The sequence below is a fragment of the Danio rerio genome, chromosome 10 (genome assembly GCF_049306965.1).
Source record: "Danio rerio strain Tuebingen ecotype United States chromosome 10, GRCz12tu, whole genome shotgun sequence".
In the NCBI taxonomy this organism is placed as follows: Eukaryota; Metazoa; Chordata; class Actinopteri; order Cypriniformes; family Danionidae; genus Danio; species Danio rerio.
The window spans coordinates 38,808,640-38,832,813 of record NC_133185.1 but is presented as its reverse complement, the minus strand read 5'-3'; the positions used below and the strand labels follow the sequence as shown (position 1 = coordinate 38,832,813).

Below are 24,174 nucleotides of genomic sequence, written 5' to 3'. Positions count from 1 at the left end.
CGCAACCGTTTGATAGCTTCATTTGAGGCTCTTCCAGAATGTGTTAAACTCACAGCTTTAAAGATTAATGAATGATGTTGCGCTTTCCACATTTTTGGCAAGACCACTTTTACTAATTAACTGGAATTTATCATCTCCTCCAACTAATGGTCAATGAGCTTTCGAACTACATTTTGCCCTCAAACTTGAAAAGTTTCCAATTGGAGTCAAAATAAAACTGATCTTTTTGTAAAAACTTGAAGAGAGTTTTTACATTAATTTTAATGATCAGACAGATAAAAGGAAATTTATTATTATTATTATTATTATTATTATTATGTTTATTTTTGATATTTTCAACTCTAGGGACTATTTTATCGCTTTTCGAATTTTGTTTAACAACATTAACAAAACTGACAAAAAAATTAACAAAGACTAACAGTTTGTTGCTTGTGTTGTGTGCAAAACAACCTCTGATTCAGAAGTTGCTGCTCTAGAATCTCTCAATGGAGTAATAAAAAACATCTGTATGATAGCAAACAACAGTTTGAGAGTCTGCAGTGCATCAATTTCTCGGTTTCTTAGACTCTTTGCCACCAGAAGACCGAAATGAGTGTATGGTTGTCATAAGTGAGATAACATGTGCATTCCAGAACAGGACAATAGATATTATGTATGAAAATAAAAAATCTGTCAAAATGTCCATTTAATATGTAGCTTTCAGGTTCTGATGATAGTGATAAGGATAGTAGTGATGAGTAAAAATGATCTGTGTCACATGTTAGTTTGATTTAAGCTGTAATAAAGCTTCTGTAAAATTCTACATTTTTGGTGTCAATGAAACATTTGTGCTGCAGACCAGCATTTCAAGTCATTCTAGCCAAATTAGAGCAAAAACTGTTTTATTTTTAAATTTGTGTGATGTCTAAGTGCTTACTGAACACTTTTAATAAATAAAACATAACAAACAAGTTTAGGTTCAAATATCTTTTTCAGTTTTATTTAGTGCCAATCTCTCAAGTTGTAAAAAAAATGGTCTTTATTTAAAATGGAGTACATTAATGAATCAATACTTGTCTCAAATATGTAGCTACATGTATAAAAATGGATTTGACACATATTGTGTGTTGCTAAAATGCATATTAATAAAGTTACAGGCCAAACTAGCAGATTTTCATTTTTTGTAAATTCCTTATTACATTTATGCAGCTTGACAAAAGACTGCAGTATTTTTTGTGGAGAACTTTCAACATAAAATCCATAAGGGTGTTGTCTATCCAAAAATTCATTTAAAAGTAGTGCCCAGATGTGAGAATGAAAATCATATTGTAGCCACTTTTTCTAGGTTCACCTTATGGCCTATTTTGCATTGCATGTGCTTATTATTTGTAAGTTAATTTATTGCAGAACTACATCTGAGGTGATGTGGATGAAAATACTTGAAATACAGATAAAAAAAATATATAAATCTCCCTGAGGGGCAAACTGCCGGACCCCCTACAAGCCCCCTGATGTTTTGGCTTTCATCCCAGATCTTGTCAAGTGTTGGAAAATGTAATTTCAAACTGGCAGTATGTGAAGTAATATTAATGAATGAATTAAAAGCCTGTGAGGTGGAAGAGTAAACTATGTCAGCCTGAGGCTGGAATAAGCATGAATTTTGGTGGTTCTTAAGCTCTACCAAATTAAACTCAACAGTCCTTTTTTTCTTTTGAACTTTTTTATTTTTGTAGAAAGAATGAGCAAGAAATCTGGTGTTTTTGTAAGTTCTTACAAATTAAATGTCCTTTTATCTTTTGATCTTTTCTTTTTCTTTTTAACATTTTTTAAAGAGGTTTAAGGCCACTTTCTGATTGAGTCCCTCAGAAAAAAATCTCCATGAACACAATACTAAATTTCCCTAAGATGTTCATGCAATATGTGATGTTAAGACTCTTCAATTAAGCTATTTTAAATGAACGAACCCTGTTATGACAACAATATATTTAAATGTATGATAATAAAACATAATAATAAATAAGCATATGCATAAATGCAAGCAAAGGAATGATGATAAAATGTTTAAAATTAAATAACTTTAAGTGTAAATAAATAAATAAAACAAACCAATTCAATCAAGTTTTCCTAAATGGCCCTAGCATACACCCGGCACAATAAGGTGCAAGATGGGTTTGACACTATTTGATGCTGTTTTCAGAGGAGCGCAACCCTAATTTACACGTTTTGTGCCACATTGTTTAAATAGCAAATCTGTTTGTGCTGGTCTGATAAAGAAGGTGTGTTAAGGCGCATTGTTGGAGCGTTGCTATTTTGAGTTGGTCTAAAGTTTGTCTAAAGTCCAGCGCAGAGCACGTTAGTTGTGAGCCGAATGTTTACATATTGCTTAATACACACAGGATGTATAGTAATACACAAATATCTTTACAAATGAAAAAAAAAAGATTAAAGTGTTACAAAATTATTTTTCTACAAATATAAAAACCAGTACCTCCATGCCTTCTTCATCTCCGGGGGCTTTTTTTTTTTTGTTTATTCTTGACAATTTGCAGTTGTATAATGTTATTAGTAGTATTATTATTTATTATATGCATGTTTATTTTTGTTTTCATAAAAACAAAAATAAGTTTAGATTTGTCCACCTCTCAGTTTTTGGAGACGCATGCATCACCATATGGGACTTTAGATTAGGATGTGTGTTTGCATATAACTCAGATTTTTGACCCCACTTCATTATTATTGTTTATTTATTCGGTTGCTGGAAATAAGAACGGATTTTAGAAATAGTTTTGAAAACATATCATTGCGCTTAACAAACAAAATTAAATATGTAGGTTAATGGATGTCTTCAGTGGAGCGCGTACAACACCGTTTCCTCATCCACGAAAGAGAGAAAGAAAAAATAAAGATTGGAGGAGACTCGTTCTTTATCCTCATGCTGCAGATGGTCTGCTTAGCTGTTTTCTTGCTAATGAAGCCTTCAGTTTTAACTTACAAAGTCTGCCATGTAAATAGCAAATGTGCAATGGCGCGACGCAACTTTATCTTAAAGGGAATAGGAGATGAGAGTCTGGTTGGTTTTAAGCACGTTATGCTTAAAACACTCTCATAACACAATAACAGAACAAACACAAACCCTGTTAGGCCATGCGCCAGAGCGTATTTTTCTGTCTTTAAAACAGCAAAAGTGGATTCAAAACCGCCCTTAACACTTTTGCACCATGCACTTTAGACTTTGCGCCTAGAACGTTAAAATAGAGTCCAAAGACTTCATTTACCCAAAAATTAAAGTTTAATCACTGTTAACTGATCCTAAAGTGCTTCCTTTATGAGTTTCATAATTTTGTTGAGCAGAAAAGAAGATATTGTGACGAATGCTGAAAACTTATAACCATGGACTTCCATAGTAGGAAAAACAAATACTATGGAAATCAGTGGTTCAATGTTTCAAGTTAATCAAAATAACTTATTTCGTGTTCAACAGAAGAAAGAAAGCCAAAAAGGTTTGAAACAAGTAAATGGCGAGTAAATGATGACAGTTTTGGATATATCTCTTAAAATTGGCTGTCAGTGATTGAAATACATAATGTGCCAATTTTGTGTCATTCCAGCTGATGACAGATATTCAGTCATATTGTAAAAGTGTTTTTCTATTTTGGCCTGTCTTATTAAAAGAAAGAAAAAAAAAAAACAGTACCAGCAAACGTTGCCATGAAATTTTCATGACATCTGGAGGAGTTCAACTAAAGTTTTGCCAGTCTCAACTCCACTGATGTTTTACTGGGATCTGAGGTAGACTGGAATTGCCCTTTTTTTTCTTTTTAATCAGAGTGTATTACAGTGTAACGCATTTGAATAGGTTTGAATGGACAGTAAAACCTCCAAGACTCAGAACACAATTCAGTAAATGGCCTTCCTTCCAAATCATATTACTTTAATTTGGAAGATGAATGAACATCTCATCGTTTTGAGGGTGCAGAAGAGCTTAAAAGTGAATGTGCAATTCAGGTAAAATGAGATGAAAAGCATTCTGGCTCTATTCAGAAGTTTCCTCCTGTCTGTGAGGGACACATTGACCCAGTGAGAAGTGCAGAGCTTTAAAGCTCTTACTTGCAAACATTATCAGCCATCAGCACACACTCAACCATGAGGTGGAGGGAGAAGGAATATACTGATGGGAAGCAATGAAGAATTCAAAGACATGCTAGGACGAGTTGTGCATTTAACACATCGAGACGTTTCTGCATTCTTAATATAAAAACAATATTTGGACAATTCAGCCCAATGGACTGTACTATGGACAGGCCTGTAGCTGGGGGGTGGGGGGGTGGGGGGGGGGGTTCATGGGGTATAAAGAAAATAAAAAATAAAAAACCCTCTACTGATAAAGTCCAGAATATGGCCCCTATATGAGCTCATATGTCCCATTTGCCACTATAAATTCTGAAAATAACCGATAGAAGGAGGCTTTCACATTCAATTTTTAATGATTCAAATTTGCATATTCTGACTGACGAAATGAGCTGGCCAGTTTGTTATTTACCTACAGTCTACAGTTTTTAATGTGTTTGTTAGTTGGTTTTTAATACGCTTTAACAGATTCCTAATTGGGTTTTTTATGATGCATGATAATAAATTAGTATTTTAAAAATAAGTATTTTTTCATACTTCTTTATTATTTTTCATTTAAAATTCTAATATCAAAACATTATTTATAAAACTTTCATAACTTACAGTTTAAAGAGCCCTTATTATGCATTAAAAAGGGTTAGATTTTGGTTTTGGGGGTCTACAACAACAGGCTGATATGCATGCAAGGTCAAAAAACACTTTCATATGCATTTATTTTTATCTAATTATCCCAACGACTCCCATATAATTTGTTCAGCGATTCATTTGTTCCCAAACCCCTCCTTAGCACAATGTTAATCTGCGCTGATTGGTCCAATGAGCCAGTCTATTGCTACTGTATCAGTTGACTGCATCCGGTGTATAAAAGAGAAATGCCCACCACAGCTTATCAACAATTTAGCAGCACTTTAGGCTTTCAAGGTTTTATCCTGAAGGTTTTTACAGAAAGATATGCAAATAGTTTACCTGATTATATAAAACAAAAAAGTGGTAACTAGAGCTCCCTCTGTAAAAACCTTTGAATATGTCAAAGAAAATTAAACAAGAATTTCAAACCTCAGATGTTTGTGCTGGGAATGTATGCTAATTACAGCATATTTAATTAAAAGTGGCATATTTTTTTATTGAGTTCATGTTTTTGATCCCATCCCACTCTCTCTTCCTTATTTTCCTGTCAGATACTATAATGTTAAACTATAAAACAAAGCCAGAAAAGTGCTGATATTAAGGTCAAAAGTGCCATAAAAGAAGACATCTGTCATTTAGAGTGACTTAACATTCCACAGACAGTCCCAAATGCCCTTCACTGTCCCTTTTATGGTCTAAAATAACGATTAGTCCATGGCTTCAGGGGACTTTTATTCTCATCGCCACATGTTGATGCAAGTTTTTCCCATCATCACTCAAAAATATAATGTGTAAAATAAACGGACTTCATGACAGGGTATCAAGTGCGGGTTGTACCTTTGCTAAGAGTTTAAATGTTTCTTCAGCTGTTTATTGTTTCACACATAGTGCTTTTGGTCTGTCATCATTCTGACACTTCATTATATAAAAAAGATGTGCCAGACATGAGTTTTATGAAGCAATGCATGTGAGTTTATGAATGTTATGAAGTCATGCATATTTGCGTATGGAGTTTGCATTTTAGGATATGACAAACATTATTTCATGCTTACAATATTGTCAAACAAAGTATTCTGAATTGACAGATTTAGTCAAATAGATTAAAAAGATGTTAAATTCTAACTCTCTGGATATTTGATCACCCAGATGGTTATTTTTGTAAGTTTTTTAACATCTTAAAAACTTTTTAGGTCATTTTTTCCCAGGACCAGCCTCCCTTACAGGAATAAAATATTTATAAAACTAGCATTTCCCACAATGTTTGTACCGTGATATGTTAAGATAAGGTTTTAAATATATGTATATTACAACCTGATATGGCATTAACACATTTAATTTAAGATAACAAAATTCAAATATCAGTGAAGGCATAAATGTAAGCATTTACATTAAATTAATTAAAAATAATAAAAATAAAATATGAGTATGGGACTTCTGTCAGTTCCATGCATTACCTACACATAAAATACATGTATTTTATAAATTTATAAGAAATGCAGAATAACGTATTATAAATGTATAATAAATGTAATATAAATATATTTTACAGCCTGATATGTTATTAACACATTAATATTTAAGATCAAATAATAAATGCATAAATGTAAGCTTTTAAATTAAATAAAATAAATAAAAAATTATACCAAATTAATAAAATAATAATAATAATAATAATAAATAAAATTCATTAAAATTAAAAATTAAAATAAAAAAATTTAATTTGAGTCTGGGATTGTTGTCAGGTGGCTACAAAAAATGTAAAGTAAATGTACTGTATCAATGTATAATTAAAAATATAGGTAAATGCATAAATGTAATCATTTAAATAAAATTCAATTAATTAAAAAATAAAATAAAATTAGAGTATGGGACTTTTGTCAGTTCTAGGCATTATCTACAAATAAAATACATGTATTTTATAAATGTATAATAAATAAATGTATTATAAATGTGTAATAAATGTATTTTACAACCTGATATGGCATGAACACATTCATATTTAAGATAATTAAATAACAAATATCAGTTATTGCATAAATATAAGCATTTAAAACAAAATAAAATAAAATAAAAATTACATTAAATTAAATTAAATAAAATATGAGTATGGGACTTTTATTAGTTCTAGGCATTATCATTATTGTAGATAATGTTCTAGGCATTATCTACAAATAAAATACATGTATTTTATAAATGTAAAATAAATTTATATATTTATGTTTATATTTAATTTATACTATAAATGTAGAACAAATGTAAAAAATATATGTATTTTACAAACTGATATGGCATTAACACATTAATATTTAAGATTAAAAAATAACAAATATCAGGAAATAAATAAAAGCATTTAAATGAATCAAAATAAACAAAAAATTTAATCAAATTCATCAAATTAATAAAATGAAATTAAACTAAATTAATAAAAAATGATAAAAAATAAATAAAACAGAATAAAATATAAGTATTGTTATTAACTCTAGATGTTATCCACAAATAAATATATTTTATGAATGTATAATAAATAAATGCCAGTAAATGCATAATGTAATCATTTAAATAAAATAAAATACAATTTATTAAAAATACAATAAAATAAATATATAAATACATGAATATGGGAATTTTAGCAGTTCTAAACATTATGTAAAAATACATGTATTTTATAAATGTATAATAATAAATGTATTTTACAACCCAACATAGCATTAACACATTAATATTTAAGATAATTGAATGACAAATATCAGTAATGTATAAATGTAAGGATTTAAAATCAAATCCAATTAAATTTATTAAAAAAATAAAATAAAAAATTATAATAAAAAAATTATAAAATTAAATACAAGTATGTGACTGTTCTAGGTATTATCTACCCTCAATTGTGTCTCTTTGAAAAAATTTGTGATAAAGGGCACAATTAATCAGACATTTAGCCCGTTACACTCAACACTCAAACAACTTATCATCAACTATAATAACTCATATTTGGCAAAAATACAGTAAAAACGACATCAGTGGGTGCATATCCTACACTGCGCATAAAAACAAACACATCATTTTTGTACGGTACAACTAAGTTAACCCCTCAAAAAGCAAGATGCAAAATCACGACAGCCAATCAGCGGAGAGGTGGGAATAAATGAGCCTGACTGACTATTGACATTAATTTGAGAAGAAAGTGTGCAGGAGAATCAATATGCAAACCTGTTAAGAGGCTTTTCAGAAGAGAAACGGCAGCTTATGAATCAATTACACTGCAGCAAAAATAATGAAGGTGTTCAGCTTTTGAAGACTGGAATCTCATTTGAAAGGTTTTGTCCTTTAAGAAGTTTCCCTCAAATGGAAAACTACTTACACGTTTTCAGATCAAGGCTGATGAGAAAAAGGTCAAACGTACAGTGCTGTCAAATGATTTGGTATAAGATGACTAATCGCATCCGAAATAAGTTTTAATATATAATCATTCATCTAGGTTTAAGTGTTGGGTAGGATTAGCAATATAGAATACGATCATGCAGAATGTGTACTTTATGAAAAGCCATTATCCTAACAGCCAGGTAATAAGTCACTAGTTAAAAACTTAGTGCTACATAGATATAATATCAATTTATACAGTATATCAGAACCCTTTTTCATGATTTTTATGTCATTTTTTTGTGATAAAAATGACTGATTTTGAAGCTGTAATTTTTGAAAAATTTTGCGATTAAAAAACATATATTTATATATATATATAAATGCAAAAAAATATATGTTTTTAACATTACCATATTTGGTAACCTACCATGTTAGGTGTGCAATCTGAAACGATGACACAAATCATAAAAAAAACTTCTTTATTCTGGTCTCTTGTCAAGACAAGATCTGAAAGGCATGGATTAAGCCAAAGGAAGGTTGTAATACTCTTATTTTTCTCCACCATCTTCCTTTTTTTCAGATTTCACTCCCTGGAGCATCTGACATCATATCACACATAGGACAATTGGGCGTTTGGGCATCCCCTATCATACACCTAAAACACGAACTGCCGTGAAACTTGTTAATAACAGAGAAGTGTTTTCTCTCATTAACTGCAGGGAAAGAGTTAAACGAAACAATTTATCGATTTGACGCACATCATAATACCAGACATGTACCATCCATACAAAGATAATACCATACATGTAAAGCACAAATAATGTCCTTCAATTCGGTCATGTCCAGCAGCCGTCACCCTTGAACCAATCTCATCTCCACCAGTCGGTTCTATTTCTCAGTTTGTTCCGACTTTCTTTTGCAGTTTGAAGCACGTCAAATGCACAAAACGCCCAATTTAAGCCACAAGATGTCTATATTTTGTCTTTGCATTGACTTCGCATGTAAATCACTTGCGCTTCATCTGCGTCTGCTTACTGCACAAGCTGAAATCTCCCCCACCGCCCATTCCATACAATGTAGTGAGTTGTGAGGGGGCAGGTGAGACACCATTTTTCGAGAGACACTCAAATACATCACGTGTGCTACGTATGCAGTCATGTAAAAAATAAGTCATGTAAAAAATATTCATTGCAAACTGAAATAAATATAATTTGATTATATGGTTTGGAATTTTTTTTCGTTTTATGAGATTATTTACATTTTTGCGATTATTTTGTGCTTAATTAAAAATTTTGCAGGATCGCAAAAATTACAGATTTTTTTGTTGATCTCGGAATTGTGAAAAACTAGGGGGCCTGGTATAGACATAATATATATGCACAGTACACACACAAATTATTTAAACAGAAGATTTTATTTTAAATCTAAATTACACAATTGTTTAACAGCACTAATTATGAAATATACATTTTTTAAACGGTTGCTTGCAAAGCAAAAAAAAATGTACCTTTAGTTTTGTCTTACTTTTCAGTAGAAACTTCTAAACATTCTTTAAAGGTGATCTATTATGCAAAAATCACTTCAATAAGAAGTTTAAACACAGTTATGTGGGAAACGGTCTGTTAATATAATCAGCTTGTAAGGGTAAAAAATGTAATTGTATTTTTTGTAATCACGCTTGTAATCACACAGAAACACTTTGATTGACACTCTACTTTTGTACAAGGGTTGTCGCGATACCATTTATTCATGTAACGATACTATACCAGCTAAAGTATCATGCTACCTAGTATTATTGGGATACTGTAATTCATAACAGTATCACTATGAGATAAAGAAAATAAAGTCAGAAAGACTATGTTTTATGTTATAACAGCCTTACTTGAATATATTCATAATTCCCTTATTATTGAAAATGTAATATTTTCACATCACTTGTTCTTTTTGTTTATTTTATAGATAACTGACCAACAAAAATTACATTAAAATAAAGATACAAATTATACCAAACCAAATTTGTTACAAGAAAGAGTCTTTTTCCAACAAAATTTGGCGATATAAAGTGGTCAAAAATTGTTTCCTGTTCCTCTTTTGGGTGTTTTATCTATTGTTATTGTTTTCTTTGTTGTTGTAGCTGCTAAATAATATTGACAGGAGCAGGATTTAACTGATTCAGATGTGCGTTCAAACTAAAGCATTAGAAAACGTGCAATAGGTTACCATAAGAGGTGCAAATTCTGCATAGTTTTGCAACCTTAAACAAACTATTCAAATAAAATGTTTTACTTTTGCACAACCGTGCAACTAACTAGATAGACTGCACTTCCAGTATTTTGGAACCATAGTATTGCGATACTACCTTAGTACCGGTAAACCATGCAACCCTACCTTGTGCGTGTCATCAGAGGAGGAAAGCCCCGCCCATTAGTAACAATCTCTCCCTCATTAGTGCAAGAGGCTAAATTATCATATGCATATGTTTCTTTGACAAAAATGTCTTTTTGATTTAAGATGATCCATACTGACTCCGAAGGCAGATACTGATACGATCTGTGCCTGGTGTGTGGACTTTGGGGGTTTTATGATGTGGTCACACGTGATTGGTCAGTTTAATTGTCTTAGTATTTGGACTTGACCTGGCCTGTCTTTTCCTGCTCTGCTCCTCTCCTCCTCTGGAGTCAATCTTCTCTGACTTTACTGCAATCAGGCTAACTTCTGGGCCTGCTCTCTTCGTCTCTCTCTCCCTCCCTCCCCCTTTGTCTCTCCTTCTACCTCTGGTAACCTTTAATTTTACATTTAAGCTGGGTACAATTTATGTCATATGTTTTATCAATTCATGTTTTATCATTTTATACAGTTATTTTGTAATAAATTCAGTTGTAACCATAGAGAGTTATTGTCTTTAAATTATCTAAGTATCAAGTATTCGTGAATTACTTTTGATTTACCATATACTTCAATTGTTCCATATTGCAATACAACACAATCACATAATATCAACGCTCTCCCACATTTATAGCTATTAATACTGGCCTTATTTCCGTTTTTGGTATGAGACTGCAGAAGAATGGTTTGACTAGAAATGTACAGTTTTTTACCATCATGCTGATAACTTTTTAGTCACTCGGCAGAACTACAGTTTGAACCGCTGTGGTTAAAACCCATTTTTATTTTAGCATAGACATTAGTCTTGTTTTTTAATCTGCCACTATGCTGACACACAGGCAGTTGTAGCTACACCTTCTTTTGATAAATTAATTTGAATTTAAAGTGACAGTCAACAAAATAGCACAATTAGGATCAAAGCCGAAAAGCAGTTTCAAAGAGTCATAAATCATTATTTATTTGGTATTTTGAGCTGAAACTTTACGTATGAAATCAGAGACTTGTTGTACATCTTATAAAAAGAGGCATAATAGGTCCCATCTAAAAAAAAGAAAAAAGAAGCATTGATGCGGTAAAACCTCTTTTTTTCAGAAGTTAGTCTTCAGTGGTATTGATTTATTGCTCGTGCTTAAAACGATGTAAATTATGAATGAAGATCTAGGCCTGAGCAGTAGATTAAGTAGACAGGTCTTTGCGCTGCACTGGCTAATGTGGACTTATTACAAAGGGTTTCGTGGATGGTCAGCAGATGGGTGAGATATTAAACTTGTCTCCTTCAGAGAACCAGGATTCGAGGCACAGCCTAAAGTTCTCAAGGCTGAGATATTATAGTTCACATTACATATTGGACATTTTACAGCATCCATAAATTTAGGGTGTCAGCAGGACCTGGCGATGCACACAGCGAGTGGAAAACCAATGAGCCACTGGAAGGACATTGGCTGTAGATTTAATCAAATACAGTGGTCTTAATTTATAGCCTAGGTGATGTTCGTCAAGAGGAATGCGTGTGCTTCGTTTTCCCTTCTCACTGCTGAAACCGTAGCTGAAAAAAGCATTTTTGTGTAATTTGAACTGATTATCTGACTTGTCTTTTTCATCCTTGGCTGATTTTAATGATGTATTATGATGCACTTTTACACTTGATTAACAGATACTTACAGTCTCTGCATTTGTGTGTATTTGGAGAAGATGTAATCATCCAAATTCCTGATCCTGTTGTTCTTCAGAGACCTGTGCAATTAGGAAACATTGAATAACAAAACGCAGCATCTAGTCAAAGCATTACTGACATAATCTACCCAAAAAAGGAAAATTCTGTCATCATTTATGTGACTAATATTATTGTTTAAAACTATTTTCCTTTCCATGCCTTTTTTTGAAAGCCATATGATATCTTTTTGTGAGAAACAGACCCATATGAAGATCATTAGTTACTGAAAATCCTCTCCATCGTCTATTAAACTCTTTCGCAGACTCATGGGCTGCTTTTAATTTTGTTGAGTATGTTTGATTCTACAGTAGTTATATAAATACCCCCATGGCGCTCTTTGTCTACAAATGCTTTCTACAAACAACATCTGATGGGTGAAAAAAATGACAAATAAACTAAACAAAATCTGATCCTAGCAGAAACAGATTTCTAGACTTTTGATTTGAATAATGTGCATAAATAAATATATAAACAAATAAAAATCCCACAAAATACCATTCTTACAAATCAGTTTTAATCATTTATACACTACCTGACAAAAATCTTGTCGCCTATCCAAGTTTCAGGAACAACAAATAATAACTTGTAATCTTCAATGCCTTTTCCTTCATCTTACCCCTGACATGCTCAATGTTCAGTGACTGGGCTGGCCAATCCTGGAGCACCTTGACCTTCTTTGCTCTCAGGAACTTTGATGTGGAGGCTGAGGTATGAGAAGGAGTGCCATCCTGCTGAAGAATTTGCCCTCTCTTGTGGTATGTAATGTAAAGGGCAGCACAAATGTCTTGACACCTCAGGCTGTTGATGTTGCCATCCACTCTGCAGATCTCTCGCACACCCCCATACTGAATGTAACTCCAAACCATGATTCTTCGTTCACCAAACTTGACTGATTTCTATGAGAATCTTGTGTCCATGCAGGTTCCAATAGGTCTTCTGCAGTATTTGTGATGACTGGGACGCAATTCAGCAGAAAAATCTACCTTCTGCCACTTTTCCAAATGATCAACTAGAAGTCAAGTTATTATCTGTTGCTCTTACTACTGGGATCAACAACAAGACTTTTGTAAGATAGTGGTTCTCATTGAAATACTCACTGGAGTGGTACTGTGAGTTATTCTACGACTTTTGAACGTTTCTGTCCATAAATCTATATTGTAATCAACGTCATTGAATTTACCATATATGTAACTCTCCTAAAATATGGCTTAAAACTGATTCGTAAAAATCGTGTACTCTTTTTTTTTTTTTTTCATTCACACTAGCAAAATATGATCAAATTACAAACAGGATGCACAAAAATATGATTTGCACTGACAATCTAATAAGCATTTTAAATATAGTGTTTGGTGTTCTATGAAAAAAAATCACACTGAGTTAAAAGTATATGAGGGTAACTTGCACATAAAAGATTAACAAAACTGACAGTTACAGGATGAATTATCTATTTTAAGAGTCTTTACATTCCACAGGGATGAAACAATGTGATTTTCTTGGATATAACCTCAGTGGCCACTGATATAAATTATTCTACATTTCTCCATTTTCCAAAAACATCCCCAGACTCCAAAAGATCGTCTTCAAACTCTTCATTCCAAAAGACATTAATCATCTATAAATATCCACCCTGTACATCTCAGTATCTTCAGAGCGCAGATCACAATAAATCAAACATCTTCAAAACCACAATTACTACCTCCATCATGGGGAACAATCAAAACATAGTGAGCAAAATGATTAAGCAAAATCAAACAGGTAGTGTGGGTAACTTTTCTTTGTGCTGGTAATTGCTTAGTGCAAAGCAGCTCTTTATCTCGTTAAGCTTCATGGCTCACTGATGTCACATTTATTCTCCTGTTCTCCAGCTCCAGATTAATAACCTCTCATGGGAGCAATGGAGTAAAGCTGTGCAGATGGCTTTCAGTTCCCTGTACTTACAACCAAGTCACATTGGAAGAGAGGATGGGGACGACATGCAGGTTCACGTCCACACATTCCACCTCCGTCTTTTTGCACGAACAGCTTTGCGGGTATTGCTGCAGATCTGCACAAGATCAATAAAAACTTAATTACTTAAACATAACTTAGATACATATAAACATATGTAATAAATATAACTAAACTTCAACAAAACTTATCTACAATGGTAACACAATATTATTATATTTTTAGGCAATAATTCAAAATCAATGTATATCGCAATCTAGTTTTTTCCAAGACATTCAAGATGTTACTGCATTTGACAGTTAATGACATAGAGGACATTACCATTAGAAAATGCAGTGATGTATATCGCAGATATGAAGCCCTCATAAGTACTTTATTATAGCTCTGAAAGTGCACTGAAGTGGTTGAAAACTGTTAATCAGCTGATCTGTGGGCTGATAATTTATATATCTGACGGTTCAGCTGACAGATGCAGCTTTCAAATGCTCCCATGTCCTTGTAAGAGATGGAGCCGATCACAGATATTTCTGTTAAGTGTGTGAACACAATAGCCAATCAGTAGAGTTTAAGAGTCCACTTAACAGCACTTGAAAAGCAAGCAGGAATTGCTGCTGATGTCTCACTTTTTTTGTAACAATTGAAACTGAAATCTGTACACCATAAAAGTTTATGCCAGATATCTATATCTATCCATCTAACTAACTATCTATCTATCTATCTATCTATCTATCTATCTATCTATCTATCTATCTATCTATCTATCTATCTATCTGTCTGTCTGTCTGTCTGTCTGTCTGTCTGTCTGTCTGTCTGTCTGTCTGTCTGTCTGTCTGTCTGTCTGTCTGTCTGTCTGTCTGTCTGTCTGTCTGTCTGTCATTCTGTCTGTCTGTCTATCTTTCTGCTCACTTTTGTTGCTTTGTATTTCAGTCTATAAGAAAATTGTCTATGCAATAGTTTAAAGGTTAATATATCATTAAAATCTGAGAGTTATTTGTTAATTTGATGACTAAATACAAATGATTTATTTGTATTGTTTTTATTGCCAAAATAATATATACTGTAGTTACTGTAGGTTTGGTAACACTTTAGTATAGGGATCAATTCTCACTATTAACTTAACACTTGACTATTATTAAGATACTAGCTGTTTATTAGTATATATAAAGTGCATATTATGCATGATTTTATTCAACACCCCAAATCCTATATTCAATATCTAAAACCTAACTACTACCTACAGCAAATTAGGAGTTTATTGAGCTAAATGTTATAGTTTATATTTTTGTCAATAGTTAGAATTCTACCATAAAATAAAGTGTGACAAAAGGTTTTATAGACTTGGCAAATTCATTTATTGTACAGACATCTATAATCAATGAGACTTTTAAAATATTATATTAATATTAGAATATTATTGTATCAGCTGAAATTAAGGAATATTTTGTTAAATAAATTTTGGTAATATCATCCGGTCCTAATCTAGGGCCAGTTTTCTAATAACTTGAACCAGCAAAAACTCTAGTTACTATCAGGATTTAGTGAGACATGAAGTAACAAAAAAATTTAATGAAAAGGCATAGACGTTTATTTTTGAGTTTTACGTCTTGGGAGTTTCCCAAATAGATGTAAAATTTATGGGGGGAAAAGTATTCAAGTGAATCATGTGTTGTGATGCATGATATCCTTTTACTGGTATCTGCACCATTATTTAATGCCCCAAATGTCTTATGTCCTAATGTCTTAACTCATTTTTGGCCTTTGTTGTTGGTGGATTACCCACATCAGATTTGAGCATTGTTAACAGATCATTCACAGAAAATGTTGTGCTTATGTGTTATTTTATCTGTTCAGTAAATCTGGTACTGGTACATAAAGCTTAAAAACAAAACAAAAAAGACTTACATAATTATAATAATAAAACCAAAAAAAACATAAAATGATTTCTGAAGAATTTCAGTTGTTTTATAGGGATATTATGAACAAAATAACAAAACTAACATTTTGCTGTTATTGTTATAATTATGAAAATATTGTTTTGTTCGTAGTTCTATATGTCTTTATTATACATTTTTAATACATCAAATATTAAAATATTATTTTTAATGATCCCTTTATTAGTACATTACATTTTATTTTATTAACCAGACAAGCAACTTTGTAAAACCTTTCATATATCTTTAGATATTACTATTTTTTTTATTCTATTAAGCTTGATTCTTTGATAATTTTATTTTTTCACATAAAAATAAATACATAAACATGATATTTATTATGATACATAAATACATAATACATAGTTGCATTAATACTACTCGTGGTAAAAGTAATATTAAAAACATTCATTCATTCATTTTCCTTCAGCTTAGTCTCTAATTTATTAGGGGTCGTCACAGCAAAATGGACTATTCCAGCATATGTTTTACAGCGAATTTCCTTCCAGCTGCAACCCAGCACTGGGAAACACCCATGCACTCTCACACTCACACACACACTCATATACTATGACCAATTTAGTTTATTCAATTCATATATAGCGCAAATGGAAGTTTGGAAGTTTCCCAGTGATGGGTTGCAGCTGGAAGAGCATCCGCTGTGTAAAACATATGCTGGATGAGTTGGCGGTTCATTCCGCTGTGGCGACCCCAGATTAATAAAGGGACTAAGCCACAAAGAAAATGAATTAATGAAAAGTTTACTATGGTATTTTAGTTTGAACGGGTCTAGTTTACTTTTAGTAAGAACGATTACTGGGTAAGCATCACCTAATTAAGATTCATAATCCATGTTCATAAAAGTTTATATTGTTCCATTTCACTTTTCAAAACTTTACTAAGCTGTCTGTAGGCTGCTACACATTTTCAAGGGCAATAGGCTTTAAAAGCTAATAAATTTCCAAACAGGTGCTTCTACAAGCTCGTAAAACTCATGCAGATGCAGATTTACGATGCATTACGGTAAAAAGCAGCCTATAGGATTTCTGCCATAAAAAGTCTCCAGTAGACTATTAAAAGGTAAGGCTATAAATTCATCAAATAAACTCTGAGAAAAAAAAAAAACTTAGAAAATCCAGTTCTGGCCTTGCCATGGAAGCTACAGCAGCATTTTGGACTAGCTTATTTGGCTGATCTGCAAGATAACATAATTTATGCTTATCTACATGATCTCTTCCAAAGGAAATCAGATCAAGAGAGGGACACATACAGCAGTCATTAGGAAGGTCCTGTGGCTCTGCCTTTTTAATAGTGCGATCAAAGATATCCGCCCATCCGCTGTTGTCGCCTGCAGAAATTAAAAGCATGTATTAGAAAGTCGCTGTAACAATAAAAAGATATCACTGTGCAGACATTAATGGCATAAACTGATCAATGTTACCTAAACAGCTGCTAATGTATTTTAAAAGGAACAGGCTATATGCACTGTAAGTGTTTTTCAGCCACCAAAAATCTTCCAGTGAAAGGTTAATGTGAATTTTCAGTTTTATATGGTTCCTTTAAAAGCATCAATAATGTATTCTTTATTCAAATATAATTAAGTATATAATCAAACTTAAGCATTCATTTGGTTGTTCACACATAAAATGAGGTGAATGGCCTCAATTTGATTTTAAAGACAAGCAAGGAGTAAGAAGCAGCAGGCAACGCTGAAACTCCATTGAAAATACTGTGGATAAATAAATGTCCATATTTTTAAGACATGAGGTGAAACAATCAAATTTAATGTCTTGTCTGGTCTGAAACCCACTTTATATACTTATATACTTTATATCATAGGTGCCCAAACCTTTTCTTACAAAGAGCCAATAACCAAACTTGATTGATGCTAGTGGGCCGAAGGTTAATACTATATAGTTGCTATGGGTAAACTCCTAATTTATTTATTAATATTTAAAAATAAATAGAAAACATTGCTTTATAGTAACTAAAACAACATGTTTTTTTTTTTTTTTTTTTTTTTACATTTTATATTTATTACAGTTAAAAACAAAACAAAAAAAATTCTCATTTATAACAGACTGGAGTTATGCTAGTTTTGCCTTGATTTACTCATGGTGTCTTCTGCAGTCCTCTATCCGTTGAGACATTATGTACATATTAAAAAATCAGATTCATTCATAACATTTAATTGAATGTTTAATTTCAGTTTGTAGCTCAGAAACAAAACAAACAAAAATATTACGTCAATTTAGAACCAATAGACGACCATTTTTAAGGGCATTCTCACTTTCTTCTCAGATGAGATGGTGGGCCAAATCAAAGGTTACAAATGGGCCAACTTTGGCCAGCGGGCCCTCCTTTAAGCGTCTCTGCTTTATATGTTAAACTTATTGTATACCAATCAGGCTGGGAAGATTAATAATATTAAAGAAGCCATAGATTACTTAAATGCATGAGTTTATAATGGCATGACAGTTCACTGGATGTGCTTGAGCTGGCTTATTGAAAATTAAAAGTTCTTGTGCAAATACTCCATTCATGATGACATAAAATGAAGGTTAAACTTCAAACTTTAAATTATTTGCCTGCTTATACTTCTTTGACTGCTTTGATTAGTTTAATTAAAAAAATAAAAATGTATCAATTAAATAATCAATTACTCAGCCATATGGTAGACCTGTGAGACATTTGTTAATCTTTTATGGCAAATAAAGCTATTTTAAGAAAATCTAAGATATTTCTGTGTTCCATTGAAAGTCTGTACTCAACCACTTTTAAAAATGAATAAAAAGTTGATAAAAATACATTTGGTTCAACAGTTTTGTTATATGATGAACAAGGTTAGTTTTTTTTCCATTTAAAGTGTCAGTTTTAGGTGAACAAACATTTAATGTAGGGTCAGCAATATCTAAGACTTAACTCAAAATATCTCCATGTACAGAGGGGGAAACAAGTATAGAACACGTGATGTTTTTTTTCCCAGGAATAATATTTCTCAAGAAGCTGTTGACATGGAATTAAACCAGATTTTGAAAAAAACACCTACACTTTTGTTTCGGAGCCTGTCTCGTTTGCCCAGTTAGCGCGGTTCGTTTGGCATATGTGAAACCAGCAGTCGCGCTAGGATCCGTGCCAAATCAATCGGTCCGAGATCGCTTGAATGAGGTGGTCTCGGCTTGATTAAAACGAACTCTGGAGCGGATCGATTGCAGTGAGAAAGCGATACGATCCGAGCATGGATATTTCACAATGTTTTATGGATATGTAATAGGTTTACGGCTATATGAAGAGAGAATTATGAGTAGGGCGGGAAGTTTCACAAGTCTCTGGATGCCCTCAAACAAGTGATAATCTCCCGGTAATCTCGCGTCTCCCTCCCGGTTCTCAAATAGGCTACGTCGCACACCCTTCTCACTCCTCCCAACCGCATCTCTCCTCACTCTTCAGATGCGTCGCGAGCACCTTGTGAAACACCACCAAACCACCACCTCTCCTGACAGCTGAGTGGGACTCTGCAAAATAAACCCTGACACTGACCAGAGGAGAGTTTACTCACACATGACTTGTTTTAGCTCTTTTGGTCCGATTAGAAACTTTGCAGTGTGAAGGCGAACCGCTCTAAGAGCAAAGAAAAACAATGTAACATTTGTAATCTCTGTTTCGGAACAACTGAATCGATTCACAGGTGTGAAAGCACCCTGAAACAATACAAACATAAAAATAAAACAAAACACACAAATCCGAAAAAATTGTTGTGTAATAACAACGGAATGACACAAGAAGTAAGTGCTGAACTACTGAAATACTTTTTGAAATGAAACTACTGAACTGAAATACTAAAAATGCTATTTAATGTTGTGTTGGACTGAAGCAGCTAATATTATTTAAGAGATTTCAGTCGCTGTCTAGGCTTTCACTACCTTTCTACACCTACCTTTCTTCATGTGTTCAATACTTTTCCCTGCATCATTTAATTTATTATGCATAATATCCTATGTACACTAATTTTTGTTTTCTTTTCCTGGGAAAAATTTCAAGTCAACAGCACCTTTAGAAATATGTTTTCCGAGATAAAAGGTGGCATGTTCACTACTTATTTTTCCCACTGTATTGTAGGTGTCAAAATTACTTATAGGTTTGGAATGACATGATTAAAATGTTCATTTGAGGTTTTCTTAACCCTTTAAAAAATAAAGAAATGCATACATTTAAATATGGCCTTACCGCAATGTTCTTCATCTGCGCCATTTTTGCAGTCCTTGTGGCCGTTACACTGAAGGACCTGAGGCAAACACACACTCATGTTCCCACAGGGAAACTGGCCGAGAGGGCAACCTTCTGTCATCGCCCTGGTGGCCATCATGGATGCTGCTGGCGGCAATGAGGAAAGGGCAGGAAGAGGAAGAGAAGAAAAAGTTACTGAAGCTTCCAGTACATAAATGACATCTGTGAAAAGCTCTTTAAATCACCGCAGTACTTTGTGCTTCCATCAGGGCAAAAGTAGATGCCTGGAAGCCCTCCAGCAGAGTTAGATAGAAAGCACAAGCCAAGTGCAGCAGAGTTTGATTAAATTTGACCTTCAGTGTCAACAAAAGATATGGAAAGTACATCCTCCTCCCTTTTTGACTTATTTATTTTTTATTACCCTACATGATTAAGCCTGCAGTAAATTTGATGACACAAATGGCGCTCGTACACAGCGCATGACAACAACACTATATTTTGTAATTGGAAAATATGACATCTATGAACACGAGGCTCCCCGAGGCCCGCAATTATTTTTTATTCCAAGAAAGGCGTTAGTCCGGTGCACAAGCAGACGTTCATCAGAAAGGCTGTTTTAGTCTCTAACGGCTTCATTTTGCATTATAAATTGTCATGTTTGTGGTGTTTTCTTATCAGCCCTCACTAACACTCATCATAAAGTAGATTTGTAATAAATTGCGAGAGTGGGTGGCTTTTCCAACACATAGCTTTATCACAATGAAACACGGCCTGGTCTCTGACAGCCTCATATACAGCAAATACACTGTTCTGTCTGGTGCTATTTGTCACGTCTATAGCACACTGGAGGTTAGTGAATGATATGATTTAACTAGGCTCTGAAATGACACAAGTTGTCAGGTTATAAATGCAGCTTAGTAAAAATGTGTTGTATTATGGGTTTTTACAGCACAAGTGCTGATTACAGCTGGAGTACCAGTTCTGGTATAAAAATAATCTCTATATAAATAAAGAGTTAAGATATATATATATATATATATATATATATATATATATATATATATATATATATATATATATATATATATATATATATATACTCTCTCTCAAATACATTTCTGTGTTATATGTACTGTACACTCAACGGACACTTTAATAGGTACACCTTACTAGTGCCAGGATGTACCCCCTTTTACCTTCAAAACTGATTTAATCCTTCGCGTCATGGATTCAACAAGGTACTGGAAATATTCCTCACAGATTTGTCGGCTGCACAACCATGATGCAAATCTCCCATTCCACCAAATCCCAAAGTGATCTATTAGATTACGTACTGGTGACTGTGGAGGCCATTTGAGTACAGTGAACTCATTGTCATGTTTAAGAAACCAGACTGAGATGATTTGCCATCAGAAGATGGGTATACTTTGCTCATAAAGGGATGGACATGGTAAGCAACAATACTCAGGTAGGCTGTGGAGTTGACACGATGCTCAATTGGCACGAATGGGCCCAAAGTGTGCCAAGAAAATATCCCCCACACCATTACACCACCACCAGCCAATACATGTCAGCATGGATCCATGCTATCATTTTGTTGACGCCAAATTCTGACCCTACCATCCAAATGTTGCAGCAGAAATCGAGACTCATCAGACCAGGCAACGTTTTTCCAATCGTGTGTTGTCCAATTTTAGTGAGCCTGTGCGAATTACAGCCTCAGTTTCCTGTTCTTAGCTGACAGGAGTGGCATCCGGTGGCTACTGTAGCCCATTTACCTCAAGTCTGGCATTTGTGCGCACAGAACTGTCGCTCATTGCATAATTTCTCTTTGTCGAACCATTCTATGTAAACCCTAGAGATGGTTGTGCGTGAAAATCCCAGTAGATCAGCAGTTTCTGAAATACTCAGACCAGCCCTCCTGGCACCAACAACCATGCCATGTTCAAAGTGACTTAAATCACCTTTCTTCCTCATTCCTCATCGTCTTCACCATGTCTACATTCCTAAATGCTGCCCAGTGATCGGCTGATTAGAAATTTGTGTTATTGAGCAGTTGGACAGGTGTACCTAATAAAGTGTCCAGTAAATGTATATTTATTTGAATAAGTTCAGTTGTTTTCTTGAAACAAAAGTTTACTGCTCCACACTGGCCTGTGATTTTTTGTTTTATTTTGGGGAACTGTGGAAAAGGCTGATAGCACCATACAAAGCAGTAATAAAAATAAAAACACCTCCAAGCACATAAACACCTTCAAGTCATCATCGTCCAAGCTCAAGTCAGTAACAGAAGGACTGTGCCACAGGTACCAGAGTGATTGTAATGAAAAACAACTCCTCAAGGAGTAATATTTTTAGTACTTTTGGTTTAAATAAAGCCAGACTCAGTGTTTTGATATCCTATACAGAGATATTCAATCCAAGTATAATTGTACGGTACTTTTGACAATAATTATTGTTTCAAAGGTTATATATAAACACAGTTTACCTGGAGTTATATATTCATGATATTTTTGTGTGTGTCTGCATCAAAATACATTTACAAAACTGATTATATGATTCATTAATTTTCCTTAGGCTCAGTCCCTTATTTATCTGTTGTCACAGAGGAATGAACCACCACCTATTCCTAATATATACATAGAAAACATATTAATTGCAAGCAAATTGTTTTATCTAGTGATTAAAATGATGTGTGTGTTTGTATGTATTTGTACAATTGTCAATTTTAGTGGTTTTAAAATGATTATTTGGTAAAAATAGTTCAGATATTCCCATCACTTTAAAAAAAATCCCAAGACAGCCATACATTTATAAACACTTTGACTAGACAGTGATGACATACATAGCAAAACTTCAGCAATTTTCAGTCCATTCTTGCTGAGGATAACAACACTGTCGCAAGTCACTTCCACAAATTCAACAAAACCTAATTTATGTCAGTCAGCTAAATAATTAAACAGTACTGTAGCTCACTGATTAACTTTCCTTTGGTTTATATACCCTGTTTATCATAGGTCGTCACACTGGAATGAACCATCAATTACTCTGGCAACAGTTTTACACAGTCACGTTAAACAGTAGCTGACAAGTAAATGATATATATAATTTACAACTAAATGTCACAAAAAGACACAGTAATAGGTTTGCACCGTGTCCAAATAAACCACATTATCCAAAAAAATAAAATCAATACAAATAAATAAATATACACTCACTGGCCACTAAATTAGGTATACCTAACTAGTATTGGGTTTTGCCTTCAGAACTGCCTTAATCCTTCATGGAATAGATTCAACAAGGCACTGGAAATATTCCTCCAAAATCTTGATCCATATTGACATGATAGCATCATGCAGTTGCTGGAGATTTGTCAGTTGCACATCTATGATGCCGATCTCCCGTTCCACTACCTCCCAAAGGTGCTCTATTGGATTGAGTTCTGGTGACTGTGGAGGCCATTTGAGTACAGTGAACTCATTGTCATGTTCAAGAAACCAGTCTGAGATTATTTGCAGCCTGCCAACAGCATCCTGAACTGTTGATACAGGCAGGATGGATCCATGTTTTCATGTTGTTGATGCCAAATTCTGTCCCTACCATCTGCATGTTGGAGCAGAAATCATAAGACCAGGCATTTTTCTGTTTGTCTGAGCATTCTCTGTAAACCCCAGAAAAGGTTGTGTGTGAAAATCCCTGTAGATCAGCAGTTTCTGAAATACACAGACCAGCCAGTCTGGCACCAACAACCATGCCACAATCAAAGTCACTTAAATCAACTTTCTTCCCCATTCTGATGTTTGAACTGCAGCAGATCGTCTTGACCATGTCTACATGCCTAAATGCATTGAGTTGCAGCCATGTAATTGGCTGATT

At 33.5% G+C, this 24,174-nt stretch overlaps 1 protein-coding gene across 4 annotated transcripts in view; it reads right to left on the bottom strand.

Annotated features, from left to right (window-relative positions):
• Positions 1-24,174, bottom strand: part of rxfp2a (relaxin family peptide receptor 2a) — a 140,007-nt gene that overhangs the window by 63,409 nt on the left and 52,424 nt on the right. For 2 of the 4 annotated variants that reach the window (XM_073914193.1, XM_068223827.2), the window contains 4 exons: positions 20,299-20,445; positions 17,342-17,419; positions 14,132-14,237; positions 12,142-12,213 (listed from right to left, as the gene is read on the bottom strand). In XM_073914193.1, the coding sequence (XP_073770294.1) occupies positions 12,142-12,213; positions 14,132-14,237; positions 17,342-17,419; positions 20,299-20,437 (395 nt within the window). In that variant the 5' untranslated portion in view covers positions 20,438-20,445. 4 annotated transcript variants of the gene reach the window in all.